At 47.6% G+C, this 16,676-nt stretch overlaps 1 protein-coding gene across 1 annotated transcript in view; it reads right to left on the bottom strand.

Moving 5' to 3' along the window:
- TTC39C (tetratricopeptide repeat domain 39C) overlaps nucleotides 1-15,897 on the bottom strand; it is an 83,676-nt gene extending 67,779 nt beyond the window's left edge. Inside the window, exon 1 of the mRNA XM_032467149.1 lies at nucleotides 14,919-15,897. Within this exon, the coding sequence (XP_032323040.1) occupies nucleotides 14,919-15,085 (167 nt within the window). The 5' untranslated portion in view covers nucleotides 15,086-15,897. The remainder of the gene's footprint in view (nucleotides 1-14,918) is intronic.
- Between the last annotated feature and the right edge of the window lie 779 nt (nucleotides 15,898-16,676).

The raw sequence follows: 16,676 nt of genomic DNA, 5'->3' as shown, positions 1-16,676 counted from the left end.
TTCTACTTTGGGTATATACCCTCCAAACTAAACACAAGGCTGCAGAGAGACATTTGTATACTCATGTTCACAGCAGCATTATTCACAATAGCTAAAACACAGAAGCAACCCAAGTGTCCTTTGATGGTGGATGAATGGATAAACAAAATGTGATAAACACACACACTATGGATACTATTCTGCCTTAAGAAGAAAGGAGATTCTAATACGTGTTATATCATGAATGATCTTAAAGACATTATGCTAAGTGAATAAGCCAGTCAAAAAAGGACAACCATGGTGTGATTCCATTTATATACAGTTCCTAGAGTCATCAGATCCAGGGCAGACAGAAAGTACACGGGTGGTTCCCAAAGGCTGAAGGGAGGAAGGAATGGACACAGAGTTTCAGTTTGGGGAGATTCAAGTTCTGGAGATGGATGGTGGTGACAGTTGGACAACCATGTACTTAATGCCACTGAACTATACTCTTAAAAATGGTTTAAATGATAATTTCTCTTACGTATATTCCAATTTGAAAGTTTTAAACATTAAAAACATACTATCAGTTATAAGTGTATAGGAAAATGAAACAATACTGAAACTCACATTTACTTAGTAGCCTGCCTATAATTTAAAACATTCGAAACATTAAGCATTCAAGTATTTTACTTCTCTAAAAAATGTATCAAGAGTGTTAGAACGGTGCTTGCTTTCTTCTTGTCGTGTAACTCATGACACAGAGCAAGCGTTTTTGCTACCATGCCTTGCTGAACTGGCATGCTGCTTCCTACCTCTGGATCAGCTTCCGCATTTCAACCTCTGTGCTTTCGAGGTTGTCAAGTGTATCTGAGATTCCTTTATTGTGACGCTTTTACATACCTCATCTGCCCTGGGACATCCTCATCTTTTTCCTAACAACTACTTCCCTGCTTTGGGTTGATAAGCTCGTGCCCACTGGGCACCCGTGGGTGCGCACGGGGAGTCGCAAACGACGGCAGGGTCAGTAATCCCAGGTCAGCTATTCCTTCTCAAATTCCGTTCTTATTTGATTCGAATTTCACTTCCTGCATTATCACCTTTTTCTTTGCTGCACCTTCATCTCTGTGGGGCAAATCCCTCTTTCAAACAGCCGTTTTTCATAAAATGTCATGTGGGTTTACCACCATGAGACAAGGAGGAAACAATAACATACTTGGCCGTTTGTGCGGGAACTGAGTAAGAAATGCGCAGGGACCAATCACAGGCGGACTCTGAAAGAAGTGATGTGCATCTGTTACATCTGTGATGATTTGTGGGCGGAAGGGCCGGCAGCTTGTGTGCAGTTACTCACAGCTGATACACAAGTGAAACTGAAATGTGACCCACCTCACAGGGGGACCAGTTATTTAACTAACCTCTGGTAACTGAAATCCACGCCTATTAGAACCACGCAAGTCAAGTGCTAACTATGTACAATTACAAACTGAGGTGAGAATCCCAGAAGAAAGGAATATAGTTCTCAGAGAATTTTCAAGAATCTGAAAGGTGACCGTGATGGCTAGAACCACAGGAAGGAAGAGCACAGCAAGCAACATAAGGTGACAAAGTGGCATGACTGGCTGAGGCGGTGACATTTTGAATGAACATTAATATACATTCTGAAGCTTACCAAAACCAAAACCATTGTCAATTTAAAGCTCTTTTACTTTTCCATGTTTATGTAAACCACCACATGAAAAGAGGAGCTAGAAATCTATTTTATAGCATGAGCTTCCTTGGCTCTGTACAGCCCTAGCCTAGAAGGAACACAATGAAATTGTTCTAAAATATAAGAAAAAAGAGATAAAAGTAGTAAACGGCCAAGGGGCAAACCACGCAGGGCCAAGCCACACCACAGAGATGCTGTCAGAGACTCTGGTCCTAATCCTGAGAGCAGAAGGAGGTAATTTTAGTTTCCTGCTGTAATAAATTATCACAAACTTGGTAGCTTAGAACAACAGAAATTTTTTCTCTCCCAGTCCTGGAGGCCAGAAGTCTGAGAACAGTCTCACTGGGCTGAAATCAAGTTGTGGGCAGGGCTGCGCTCCTTTGGAGGCTCCAGGGAGAACCATGCGTGGATGGCTCCAGCTCCTAGTGGCTGCCTCCATTTCCGGGCTAATGGCTGCCAAGTCTCATATCTTCGAACTTCTCTCTGCTCCATTTTTGTAACGGTCTCCTCTGTGTGTGTAAAATCTCCCTCTGCCTGCCTCTCATAAGGATATGTGATTGCATTCACCCAATCCAGGTGGAATGGCTATCCGCCCAGATAATCAGGATAATCTTCCCATCTCAAAACCTTTAACTTAATCATGTCTTCAAAGACCCTTTTTCTGGCCATCTAAGGAGACCCTCTGTGGATCCAGGGCTTAAGATATGGGTATCTCTTAGGAGGACCATTTTTCAGCCTATCAGAGGCTGAAAGGGTTCTTAGCAGGGCAATATAACTAGACTCAAGGTCACTCTGGTGGGGGCAGAGGGGGAACACAGAGGATAAGAGGAAGCCAGCTGGGTTCTGCTGTGAGTCCAAGTGAGTGGTGGCTCAGACGAGGTGGTGCTGGGGATGGAGAGAAGTGAATGGATTCAGAGCTATTCAGGAAGGAAAACTGGGAGACACAGAAGGTAAAGAGAGGTGCCTAGAGGACCTCCTGGACTTCTGGTGTCTATAACCTTGTCTCAAGTGGAGCTACCCACTGGGCTTGGGAGCACGAGACAAGCAGATGTGCAGGTGACCATCAGGCGAAACAAGTGACCTGCAATATTGCTGGGTGATGTTAAACAATGTCAATGGGGTTCTTTTGCAAGAAAGCAGGGGAACCAGCATACACTCTGGGGCTGGGGGCAGATCTCCCACTCGCAATCTTTTTAACTCAGGAAGCCTTCGTTTTGTCACAAGCAAAGTGATAATGGTAATACTTATCCTCAGGGCTGCAGCGAGAATTGGGATTAGGGATGAAACGCGCCACAGTGCATGTTAACAGTAAGCACTGATTACCCTCTATTATTCAGTATCATTCTTTGCCTGTGCGGAAATGCAAGCAAAGACCAAGTCCACTGAAGGATTACAAAACCTGAACCCTCTTACTTTATTCCGATTCCTCTCCAGCTTTGCTAATTCATATTCATTTATTGCTAGAGCCCGATGCTCACTTAGAGTTACTGATTTATTCTGAAAATAACTTCAGGCTAAATAAAGTCTTAATTTTTTTTTAAGTTTTCCTAATTGTGTCATTAAAGTATATCAAATATCTTCCTAACTCATCAACATTTAGTTCCTTCTCTATCTTAAATCATACAAATAGACAATCAACACAATCATTTCCATTCTACACCAATAACAGGTGGAATCAGCACAGATAAGCAACTTGCAAAGAGATCATCCAAACCACGTATTATCAACCAGCTAAAAAGCCTTTCCAGCCAATCCTTCAACAAGGCTGATTTAAGTAACAAAACTGATCAACGTTTTCATTAACTTTCTCATCTTTGTAAATAATCCACAAACTGTAGGAATACTTATTTGAGGTTTAAACACTCAGTTGTTTACACAAGCAATTCAAACACTATTTTAGCATTTAGAAATTTTAAGATTTTTATTTTTCAGTTAAAAGGCATTTCAAAATGAAACCAGAGACTTATTCTTCATAATGAATTTTTAGTAAAACAGGGCTCAGTAAGCAACTCTGAACTTCATGAGGAAGTACCTCTCACCAAGGCACCCACATTTTCCCTCAGTTTTCAGTAGAGCAAAGGACAAGAAAATTTCATTTACATTGACTTCACTATTCAGTTTCCTTAACTATAAATTTAGACTGAACAGAATGGCTTTCTGATGAGGTTTTGTTTTTCTTGGAGATAAAATTCAAATTGATCTATCAGGAGAAAAGCTCACAATTTCAAGTTCACCTCAACTCCTCTCTCGTAAGCCCAGCTCAGATCCAAGATGAAACATAAGGGCTAGAGAAAAACCTATGCAAGCCATCCTCTCATTTCTTGCCATTTGTACATTGGTAATTTCTCCAGAACAAGAATCTCACCACAGCAGGTCCTAACACTTGGCTAAACTACTTTAGACAGCCATTTCCACCCTCCCATGACCCTTCGCTCCTTTTTTCCCTCTGACATTTCAAGAGGAGTCATTTCTGGCTCAGCTTGTAATTTTAATAATCCAAGGAATGAGTGTCTCATCAATCATCAGTACAGAAATAACCAAAACACTTGTGGATGCCCATGGTGGAGCGCTGAAGTAAATGGCATTCCAGATATAATAAACTCTCAATTGCTCTTTTCTGAGCAATTAAGTTGATGCACATCTTGCTATAATGTGGAACAAAGTGAGAGGCCCAATTTCTCCAACAACTGTAGACATACAAAAGCCAGCCCCAGCTGGCCTTGGACGGTTCAAGAGTCAACATCAGACAAGTATGGAGTTGATGGATTCAATGTGCTTCTTTATTTCAGACCCCAACAAAGATGAGGGTGAGCACGATTTATAAGACACAACGATACCAAGTTCTTGCTCCAGGGATCAGTTGACAACATGAGATTTTGCAATTCGCTGTTCAAAATGAATGGCGGGAAGTACCTGAAGCCTTGACAGTGACTCATTATACTGGAAGCAATCCAAAAGCAGCCATGCAGCCGGGACTTCAGTTTAATACAATTGCTTCTCAAAACCTAAATCTGCCATTTAGCAAATTCAACTTGGACTGGGATACAAAATATCGTTTTCCCTCATCTTCTGTCCTGTTAGAATAGTACTCCAAATTTTACTTGTGATATAGATGAAATGATACAAACATTTAAAGGTCAGTTTGGTTACTTTATGGGGGAATAACCTAAGTGATCTAAACCCTGAAGGATGCAGAGATGAGGCAAGAAAGGGAATTCCAAAGCAAAAGGCATCTATCTAGATGCCAAGGAGGCCAAAGTGGGATGAACAGCGAATAATGTTTATTGACTCTGGGAACCCGGGAGGGCATGCATCACATTGTCCTAGAAAAGCCCCACCCAGAAGGAAGATGATGGCACAATCCAGCACATAAGAACAGGCTGAGCTAACAGGTAATGTGGGATGCAGGTGACGGCAGGGTTGAGGATGGGACCACGGAAAGCTCTGCTTGTCTGTCTACCGAGGCACCCCATCAGAGACCACACCGTGTGGGGGGGTGTTTCCTCCTGGCCGCTTCTAAGGACCACCGTACAGAAAATCATCGTGAAGCATCCTGCCCTATTTTCTCCCACTTTAGAATAATCACTTTTGTGGTCCCCTTGGCTATGTTAACTTTGGGGCAACTGTGTCCCGATTCCTGAGGATCTGGCTGTGTGTGTATGTGTGTGTGTGTGTAACCTACTTAGCAAAAAGCTTGTTCCCACATCCCTGGGAAGGACGTGGACCAGTTCAGACTCAGATTCAAAGTTAGGAAAACCTGGGTGGGACAAGAGGACTAGGCCTCTGAAATGAAGTCACCTGAGCTGGAAAGACACACGTCCTGCAAGTTGGCTCCACACAGAATGAAGGAAGGGATCTCAGTGGTTCTCCGTCCACGTGGCAAGGATGGAAGAACCAGTGCTGACGTCCCTTCCCGGAGCTGTCTGGGCCCTAGAAGCAGCCGTGTGTGTGGGTGACGACCTGCTGTTTGGGAGCAATAACCCATCCAGGGGGCTCAACACTGGAGGGGCACGCTACCCTGGGCCCTGCCTCGCATGGGGGATCACAGATGCAACGGGGCGTTTCCTCATCCAGCACAGTCCTTCCAGGCAGCCCTGCCAGCCTGGGCTTCCCTCCCATCCTGTAGGCAGAGAGGCCCAGCCCCGTGCTGTTCCCAGCAGCTCCAGCATTTCAGCTGCCGAGACCAAACCAAATTTCATCTGGAGCTCCCGCCACCCTCAAGCTCATGACTTCTCAACGGAGGTGTTTCGGAAATCTGCAGGGGCCATCTGGGAGCAACACAATGACAGGAGCAGAACAGGCCAAGGACCCAAGACACCCTCAAGGTGCAGGAGAGTCCCAGTATCACCCACGTCATGCACAACCTCTGAATGTCTGGAAATTCACGTGGATAAGAAACGGTTTCCCATTATTTAGTTCTAAAATGGAACTCCATTGACACAGAAGAACAAAATCGTTCCAGTCCTGTTTAAATACACCTTTTATCAAGATTTGTTCACAACGTTAGAAAACTGTCACCAACAGCACCATTTGCTCGTGGCATCTGAGCTGCCCACACACCACAGCTACACTAGCCTGCATCGGCAGCTAACACATACCAAAATTTCACAGGGCTATTAGAAGTTCCTTTAAATGTATTTAAAGCCAAATTGCTAAGGATCCATGAAATACAGGATACCAATGATTTTCCTTAATAAATTTCATTTTTGCCAGCTATCTAATATTAAGGACAGGAAGCACACTGAAGTTTATTTCATACCGTGAGAACTGCACATAAATTATTGGGGGTTGGGCTGGATTCTTGTTTTTCTACTTTACTCTGATACTGTCCCCAGGGGTCACATACCTCCCTCCCTCCCAATTTCCCTATAATTTTTCTTTTTCAACTCACTCTCTAATCCTAGACATTTATGAAAGGCTCTGGTCTCCCAAGTACTTGGTTTGGGGAGAAATTAAAAGATGGGAGATCTGTTTTCTGAGACTCTGTCAGCACACCTCCCATGTCCTAACGCAGGGAGTTACTCTGACACAGGCAGCCTGGCTCATTGCAAAACCGCCACGCTTCCTCACTTCCTCCACTGCAGCAGTGTTTTGCCTTGGCACATGATCCTGCCTCATTAACGTGGCTTCCCTGCTTTCTCTTCACGGACACAGGAAAGCTTGGTCTCTCACTTCTTTTATGTTAAAGTGCACCTACTCATTTTTCTGCTACGGAATGGCTTCAGATGTTTTAAATCCAAATTTACTCACTATACACAGGTGCAAGGCATCTAACCTCATCTTCTGATGAACGTGCGCAGAGCATTTACATGTTCAAACGCGTAATTATGAATTTCTTCTTGCTTTTCCTCTGTGATACTATTTGGGCATCGTACTGACTTTTTAGACACTACGTGCGGGCACATCATTTCATCTTACCAGTTTCATTCCAGGATCACAGAAGGGGAATTACGGAATATCTGTTACAAAAGAGGGCATGAGATCTGAGAGAGTCGAGATCCACCCATCCAGAAAGCGTCCCCTCCCAGCCTCCAAGCTTTTCCAGAGACTAGTTCTTCCTGAAATTCAGGGCAGGGATTTGTGGAGTCGGGAAGCTAGTCTTCTGCCTTCTCATGCCAGAGAGGCAGGTAACACCTGATCATGTTCTGCCACCACCCAGGGGCAGCCCAGAGCACTGCAGGTGGCTAATGGGAGAAGCAAAAGGGCCGGCCAGTGAGGCTGGGCCTCAGCCCGACCAGACAATAAAGCTCAAAGAGGATTGTAATCCCCATGGTTACAACTGCCCGGGGCCAGGTGCAGCTGAGACCCGTGGCCACTTCAGAAGCAGGGAACTGCATCAGAGCCTCCACCTTCCCTTTGATGGCACCTGTCAAGACTAGCCTGTGCTCAGCAGCAGCTCTGCTCCCCATCGCCCCACACTAACCCCGGGGCAGCCTGGATGCGCCAAAGAGAAGATGCTGACGGGCCAGACAGGAGTTCTGCTACCTGCATTTGAGAAGCAGAGCACCCACTTGGCACTCAGAGAACCTCCACAGGGTCCAGATGTGCCACATCAGTATGCAGAAGTCAGAGGAATCCAGTCTCCTAAAGGTCACTGCCCCTGAGTTGCACTTGCAAATAAAGGGGTGCTGACTCGCCTACACAACCTCTTGGACCCCACATTACTCCAGGAAGCTCAGAGGCCAGAACACCTGACAAGAAATCTGCCCACCTCAACCCTCCCACATGGACAGGCAGTCACATGAACCACAACCGTACATGACCAGTGCTGGGTAAAGGGGCGGGACACTGCAGGAACACGGAGAAGCCACCGCCTTGTCATGGAAATCTGAGCTGTCTTGAACCACACTCAGAAATAGTTAGATGATACAATGTGCTCCAGCACAGCCAGCGGGGAAGACGCAGGAGGGAGACAGCGAAGCGGCCAGGCCGGATCACAGCGCATCCTATGCCAAGTCGATACCTCCGACTTCACCCTGGAGCCAGATGGGAGCCACAAAGCATCCAAAGCTTGGGTGACACACCCCCTTGCAGACAGACCTCTCTTGTGGTTTCTCGAGTTGCCCTTGGGTGTCAGAGTGTAGTTTGCAGGTTTCTGGGGAAACCTACACCAAAATGACATTCGCAGCACACAGGTAAACTTCTCCTGGTGTAAGAGTTACAGCAGCGAGGCAGTGTAGCGAGTGGTTAGACACACACTCTGCAGCCAGACACCCCGGGTTCAAACCCAGCTCCCCACCTACTGTGAAACCCTGGGCAGGTCATCCCGTGTCCCCCGCCTCCCGCTGTAGGAGGGAGGAGACCAGACACCCCTCACAGAGCAGTGGGGAGGACTGAAGGGGGATTAATATCCAGGGAGTGCTGGTGTGTGGCCAGGCACAGAGAAGGCAGCATCCAGCATCCACCACCATGCAAATATTTTCATGCGTCTCGGAAACAATAAGTCACCTAAACTAGTGATGTCAGAGATGTTATAGCTCTGGACAAGACCAGGTGTTAAAGTGACTCTCTGTAAAGGTATTAAGTGAGCAATGCCTCCTTGGAGCAGGGATCTGCCTCTCACCTTTGTGTCCTGCACACGGCAGACACTCTTGAGGGGCCTTCTCCGTCATAAAGGACCGTTTTCCTGTGAGACAAGGTACTTCCCAGTTGTGTATTTCTTGTGCTCTGAAATTCTTGAGCAAGAAGGAAGAGATGGAGAAAGTAACCTTAGTCAGGGGAAAAAGGGCGGAGACGGCAAACCATCAACCACCTTTCACACAAAGAGCCCCACCTCGGTCCTCAAGCCAGAGGTCAGGAAGGCACTGACACAACTTACACACGGCAAATTTACGAACAGCTTTCCAGTAACATGTTTTTGTAACTATCTATGGTGACACATGTTAACAAGACTTATTGTCGTGATCGCTGCACAATATACACAAATGTCAAGGCCATTCTGCTGTACGCCTGAAATGAGTACGTTGTAAGTTAACTATCCCTCAAAAAAAAAGCCCACAAAGGCACCTGTTCAGAAACTGGAATGTATTTCTCCAAATAATAAGGCTTTAAGTGGTGACTAGATCCCCTGGTTAGCTCACGAAGGCCTATTCAAGCCCAAATTTGACCTACATTTCCAGCTGAACAGCATACTGTAAATTTAGGGAACAGAGCAAGTGGTGGAAAAAGTCTAAGACAGAGGTGAGTTCCTCCCGGGGAACTCCACCCCCTTGACAGGGGAAGAGCCGGCGCCAAGCACGGTTTTGAAATAACAGCCATCTCCTCTCGGTCCTCCTCTCCCTCTGCCTGGAGTCCTCGGCCACCAGCCTCTTCAAACTCTCCCTGCTCTTGCCGGGCAAGTAGGAGTGTGACCCTGGCAGAGGAGACTGGAGTGTGAAAATGGACTTTTAGGAGCTAAGAGTCTGTGCAAAAGGTCTAGACGTCTGAAACACAGTGTGTCAGGGGGTCCACAGGTGGTTTCATGGTACAGAGAGGGCCTCACGCCCCACCCCCCGCACGCACACACACACACACACACCTGCTGTACAGGTAGTCACTTGTTTTCTGGTAACTTCCTACATAAACTCTCCCATTGTTCTATAGGTAGTTGCATTTTTTAAAAAAATTCCGATCAAGCCAAATGAATTTTTAAGAATCTTTCACTTGGACATTTTAAGACACCGCAATAGTTGGAACAACAATATACGAGTCTTTAGAAACGCACCACTGAGTCGAGGAGGATGGAAAAGGGCAGCAGCTGAGTCTCCTCCCCCGCCAGGTCCCTCACACCACTTCTGCTCCCTGGCGCTTCGTTCCCCGCATTTCTGCACCCATGGACTCACCCTCCAGACTGAGCAGCCAGACCCTGCAGAGAACACGGGGCTGGCACGCTCCCCCACGGCACCGCACAGCGCTGGGCGCGGGCGCCTGCCGGCTCAGGGCTCCGGCGCAAGCCTTTGGAGTTTTCCTAGGGAGAATGATGGCTTGTACCAGGGGTCCTTAAACTTTAAGGGGCTGGAGAGTAAATATTGCAGGCTTTGCAGGCTGTGTGCCCTGTCACTGCTATTCATGTCTTCACAGAGAGATGTAACCCAGTGAGTCTGGCTGTGTCCCAGTAAAACCTTATTCACAAAAGCACCCAGCCAGATCTGGTCCACGGGGTGTAGTTGCAATCCCCGGATCACACTGAGCCTTCTCTACCGTAAGACTGGCTCTGAAATTAATGGCCATATGACACAGGGCTTTGTTGTATGTTAAACAATTTAGGATTCATACATTCATTTTAAACAATACATGTTACTCACCATGAAATTTTCTTGCTTTTTGTTGTTAACACATTTTTGCCATTTTTATACTTTAAAATGGAAAGGAAAAACCACAATTCATAACACAACCATGCCCTAATTCTACACCAAGCCCTTATTTACGCATATTTATCATCAGCGATCGTTCACTCTAACCATTATGTGCTTTCTGTTTGAGTTGACAACTGCTAACTGCAACTTGCTACAGTTCTTTATTTTCCAGAAAGTCGCAGTCGTGTTGGCAGTGGTAAACACTGCAGGTGCTTTAGGGTCCAAAAAAAATGCCAGGAGTTGAAGCAGGGGATGGAGGTGGGGGCCTCAGGGGGATGAGGGAGAGTAAACACCAGGCCAGTGAAATAAGAACCACAAAGCTCCAAACATCTCCTGTAACCAGAGTTCAGTGTGTCTCACCTCTCCCGATGGTCCTGATTAAAAAAGTAGTATCTCAAGCCAAAAAGAGAAAAAGATGGTGACAACAGGACCCTGAGGCACGAGCAGCCGCATGTTGAGGACAGATGTGAGGGCCACACTGAAGAGGACGAGGGTCAGGCAGAGCGAAGCTCACCAGACACCCTGGAAGGCAGCGCTCACAGGAAACGGACCAGCCAGCAGGTCTGGGAGGCAAACAGCAAGTGTAGAAAAACCATGCAATGCGACAACCTAATAACACAGAGCAGCCCTCACCCCTCTTCTCCGGATGCCATTTCTCGCCTCCACGAGGGTTTTTTCCGTCTCGTGTCCTAGGGTTCCATTTCCACCCACCGCCTCTCACACCCTCCCCCCTCCCCTCACCCACCTCCTTCCTCCACTTACTCACCCGACACTGAGGCATCAGTCCCTCCGTAAAATTTTCCTTCAAGCGGAGCTACAAGTGGCTTCTCTTCACCCCAACAGGCCACCGTAGGCCATGGCTCTGTCTCCCAGCCTCCCGACCAGTCAAACTAACCTGCACCTCAATCCCTAAAACTCGAGTGCCTGTCCCATGCGCATAACCACCACCTATTTCATCACATGCCTGAGTATTAAAGGCCTGAGCGTGTGGCACACACGTGAGCATCAGGAGTAAGAGTGTGTGTGTGTGCAGGAGGGGAGTGAGCAGTGCTGGATGAGAGCTCTGAGCCCCTAGACCAACGTGGGAATGGGGTTTCAGGTGGTCAAGATCACAAACTTAGAAAGGTATATCCCTGGGCTCAAAGCAGCATCAATCTGTCCCAACCCCTGGGAACACATCTCCAAGTGCATGATGTGGGCTCAGCCTCAGCCACAGGGCAGCCCGTTACAATGCTACTACAGTTACGACAGAACTGGCAGCTGCGACCTGAAATCCCAACTGTGGAGTGTCTTCTATCCCGACAGAAAGCCTCTACTGTACTTACTTCTAATTCCTTTATGAAAGATATCCAAATTATACAATCTGGGCTTTCTACTAATTCAGAATGGCCTTCAGTCATCTGTTTCTATGAAGTAACCATTTCTCATTAGACAGCTGTTGGTGAAACTTTTATCACCTTAGTAATGTGGCATGAGATGACCTTGCTTTAATAAAAATGTTACTGTTACACTAGGTACAAAATATGTTTCTATTGTTAAACTGTAGTAAGAGTCCAGAATGTTTACTAGAAGGGGAAGGGTGGTTGTGACAAAAGAATCCTAAGAAAGGAGAGAAACCAAAGTGTTCTCTCTTCTGCGGATAAACTGAGCTAGAGGTGTTCCTCTAACACTTAGGATGAAGTCACGGAGCTTTCCAGCAGGCCACTCAACTCTGGAACTGGAAGGGAAGTGTCCAAATACATAATAGGATCTAAAGTCTTCCCAATGCATCATGTGAGGCTAACTCTGAAGGCTGCCTGCATTCAGGACAACTTGTCTTCTACTCAACTACGTCGTCAAGGAGAAAGACCTGCAACAGTGGGGGAAGGCATCGAGTACAAGAGCTAGTTAGTGTGTCTGGAGGGTTTACACTGCGCCAGCTACTGTGGGTTCTTCTACTACTAGCCACCACGCTACCACGTGCGCTGCTCCCAAGGAAGAAAATTTTGAGAAACCGAAGTCAGCAGGTACAAAAAGTGGCAAAACTAAGGCGGCAGCCCTGATAAAGGGAAAGCTGACAGGATAATGCTACCACCATCCACACCTAAGAAAGTTTAAGCTGCTGAAAAACAGTCACAGGGCAAATTACAAAATAGAATCAACTGAGCGAGACAGGTAGAATGGTATAATGAAACGAGCCCTGGATTTAGAACCACAGTGCCTGTGTCCTGGTCCACGCTAAACACCGAGGCTGGAGTCCCCTCACTATCACGTGGTCATGATAAAATACACCGCACTCTTGTGGTCACTAGGCTAGTGAGAATGAAAGGGAACACATCTGGCACCGTGCTTGGCAGAGAACAGATACTACGGTAGCTTGTCCTTCTTTACCCTCAGTTCCCATTTCAAAATACAAGCAGATAGCTCCTAGGTATACAATGTACATCCTCCCCGGACGCTGCCTCCTCCTCCTCCCCTCGCCCCCAACACATCCACAAAAACCTTTCAAGGTGGATCTCTCTGCTCTTGCTGTGAGGAGAGTTTTCCTATCACTCATAATCTGCCCCCTAGTAACAGTGCACAGAATTGTCTAAATGAGGCAAAATGAGATATTTCATACTTTCAATATATGGGAACCACGGGGTAGTATTTAAGTACCTTAAAGCTGTTTAGAAGAAAAAGATTAACATTTCGTAACTGCAGCTGCTTCATTCACTTAAAACGTCACGCAGTCATTTTAATAAGAAACTTTAAAATCTGAGAATACACAAAGATGTATGTACACTACAGCGAATAGAACCAATATTTTATAATAAGTTTAAATGGAGTATAATCTATAAAAATACTGAATCACTATATTGTACACCTGAAACTAATATAACATTGTAAATCAACTACATTTCAATAAAAAAAATCTGAAAATAACAAAGCAAGAAGTATGGAGATCAGCAAGCACCATATCTTGATCAAAAACTAAAGAAAATAAACTTGACTCTAAGACTTTCTCCATCCCTCTCTCATACAAAGTAGTCCAAGAAACAGCACAGCATACGAAGTTTTTTTTTCACGAAATACATTCTCATGTTGCTAAAAACAAACCTATATGAGACTGTGGGACCAGTAAGTCTTTCAAATCTATCCTCTGAAAAGCCCTGATGAAACTGCAGCTTGAAATCTGACTTGTATGCTTTAAAAATAAAATGTTCTGGATAAAGCTAAGAAGTCTCCATTTGCAGATTTTAAAAAACTGATTTAAAAGTAAAATGTCTTTGCGAAAAGTTTATAGTTGTGAGATACTTGCTTTGCCATCAAGCATGCGGAAGCTCCCACCGGTAGAAACCACCATTCCTTTAGGTCTGAAAACTTCAGACGTCTGTATCCCACCCTCTCATTTCTTTACAGTCGCACTCAGCCACAGCTGCACATGGGTCCTCTAACTCCCACCAAACGACCGGGTCTAAAACAGCGCGCAGCATATGGCCCGTTAACATTTACAAATAAGCCGCTAATCAACATCCTTGCGTCCTGTCAACACTCAAAGGGCAAATCACAATCTTCCTAAACCAGAAACAGATGCTTCTGGTCCCCAAAGAAACTGAAGGCTCCTCCCACACCCGCGAGAAAGCTACCAGGTTTCAGTTTTGCTTCATTTAAAAGATGAACAATTATGCACACGTGTGCTTCCCCCCCCCCTTACGTACACTTAAAATCCCTCCATTTTCTGCTTCCCTCAAGTTAGAGAAAACCATCATAAATACGCTCGCTTGAGAGGCATTAGCAACTCATTTTGGAGACTGTTTCACAAGACAGGCAGAGAGGTGAGCGAGCGAAGTTCGACTGAGTTTTTTTTTTTTTTTTTTTTAATTCCTGCACGGCCAGGCAGTCACGCATATCTGTTTTCAAACAAAGGCGTTTGGAATGCATAACTGATGCAAAGTAACGCGAGGCACAAGAAACAGACACGATGCAGCTGGTGTGGTCCATGTCACAAAGGCTGTTCCGGCAGCACGCGAGCCGGAGTCACAACCCTGCAAGTCCCAGGCTCGCTGCTGCCTCAAATCGCATCCGGTTCCAGGTCTCAAAGCCAACAAGCTCCAGAACCGGCGGCTGGGGGCGGGGTGCGGGGTGGCCCAAGAGGGAGAATCGGACAAAGACCGGGCGCCCCTCTTGCAGGGCGAGGCCCGGAGAAAGTGAGGGGGGACTGCGGCAGCAGGGAGGACGCGCGGGGAAAGACCACCGAGCAGGGGTGGGGGGAGGGAAGGGGAGATGTGGCAAAGGCGCAAGGCTGCCGGCTGCAGCTCAGGCCGAGGGACGCGACCCGGGGAGCGGGGATGGGGACAGGGATTAGTGTCCGACGGGAGGGGGAGGGGGCTTCTGGGACCGGCCGCAGAGGGAAGCGCCCGGGCCGGGGCGGGGGAGCGGGGCGCGTCGATCACCTGTATTGTTTGAAAAGCTGGTCCGACTCCCTAAAGCCGTTGTTGAGCAGCATGTTGATGCCGGCCAGGGCCAGCTCCGCGTCCTGCAGGGGTGCCGCCGCTGCCGCCGCCGCGGCCGAGTCTCCGTCGTCCCGCCGCCGCGGCCGCTGCTGCTCCGAGCCGGCCATGGGCGCCCGAGGCTGTGCGCAGGAGCCAGGCGAGGTAGGGTGGCAGCCGCTGCGGCCCCCGCGCGCGCCCGGAGCCCCGCTCTACCTGCCCCGAGCTCGGCGGAGCGGGCGCGGGGGAGGGGCGCGGCGAGCGGGCGGGGCGCGGAGGGAGGAGCTGGGGCCGGGCTGCAGCGCGGCGGGGGATGTGGGCGCCCGGCCGCCGCCTCCCGCCGCCGCGGGGATTACTCAGCAGCCGTCCGCCCGCCCGCTCCCTCCGAGACGCCCGGCTCGCGCCGCCACCGGAGCGGAATCCGTTTCCGGGTATCTCTAACTGAGCGGAGCCGGGCCCGAGTCCCCGCTGCCCCTGCTTCCTGCAGCCCGGGGCCCTGGCCCTCACACCGAGCCCCTCGCCCGGCGCCCGGGGCCAGCGCGCCGAGCCTGCTCCAACACGCGCGAGGCCCCTAGGCCCGGCCCTCGACTTCCTCCTCCAAAAGGGCCGGACCCGCGGCGGCGCGGGGAAGCTGAAGAGGACGAGCGGGTTCGGAGAGAGGACGCGGAACTCGGGCTGAGCCGCAGCGAGAGCGCGCGGTGCTTTTTCCCCCGCGTGCTTTAAACCCCACGCAGCCGGCGCGCGCGTGCCCCAACTTCATACTCTCCCTGGGGCCGCCCACTAGCCTGTGGCAGCCAATCCCCGAGGATGTGGGCGGTGGGGGCGGGGCCCCGGGCACCTGCCCCGCAGCTGCCGCGAGCCCCGCGTTGAAGAGCTCCTGGGTCCGGCACCCACCCTCCCCGGCCCGCCACCAACATTTGCGCGATGTGTTCTCCTCTAACCCTTACAATTATACTTTCATACCTATGAAACAAAAATAAGTGTAAAGCTGTGGGTTCTATATGACTGAAAGTCAGTAAAACGCCAAAGATGTCTGAATTTACTGTCAAAATTCTAATGATGGGCTGGTGGTGGATCAGTGGGTAGTATTATGGAGACAAACACTCTGTAAATCAATTTTTGTATTTTCCCATAAATTTATTTTTCTCACCTTTATTTTAGAAAAATCACTATATATGTTGCTGCAGTAAAGATTATGTTCTTAATGTCAAATTAAACCACCGTTCTTAAATCATTGTAGTTCTTAAAGTGCACTTCATTAAATTCAATCTGAAGACACTTTGCCAAAGCATATAGCACTGAAATTGTTTTTTTAAAAAGCGATATTCAGGTTTCGAGATTACCCATGAATTTTAAATCTCATCTCTAGCATTATAGTAGGATCAGTAAGATACATGATCACAGAAAATATTACACAATAATGTAATTTCATCATATAAGTTGCTATCATTTATTTTGTGATTTTTTTCCATCCCTTACATAAATATCTAAATCCATACAGTAGTCCCAACAGTCATCTATACAAATGTAAGAATAATTTGAATTGTTGTCACTGCTTGGCTGTCATGTGTAACTGTTACACAGCCATGCTAATTCTTGAGTACATCTGGAGCCACAAATCAGAATAGCAAAAGAAGCCAGAAAGTGGATGATTCTCGGCCCTGGGAAACAATACTTTGTAACGGACGAATCATTGCCTTCATGTGATCTGAGAAGGATCTG

This window comes from Camelus ferus, chromosome 24 (assembly GCF_009834535.1).
Source record: "Camelus ferus isolate YT-003-E chromosome 24, BCGSAC_Cfer_1.0, whole genome shotgun sequence".
Classification (NCBI taxonomy): domain Eukaryota; kingdom Metazoa; phylum Chordata; class Mammalia; order Artiodactyla; family Camelidae; genus Camelus; species Camelus ferus.
This window is presented reverse-complemented; position numbering and strand designations above follow the sequence as displayed.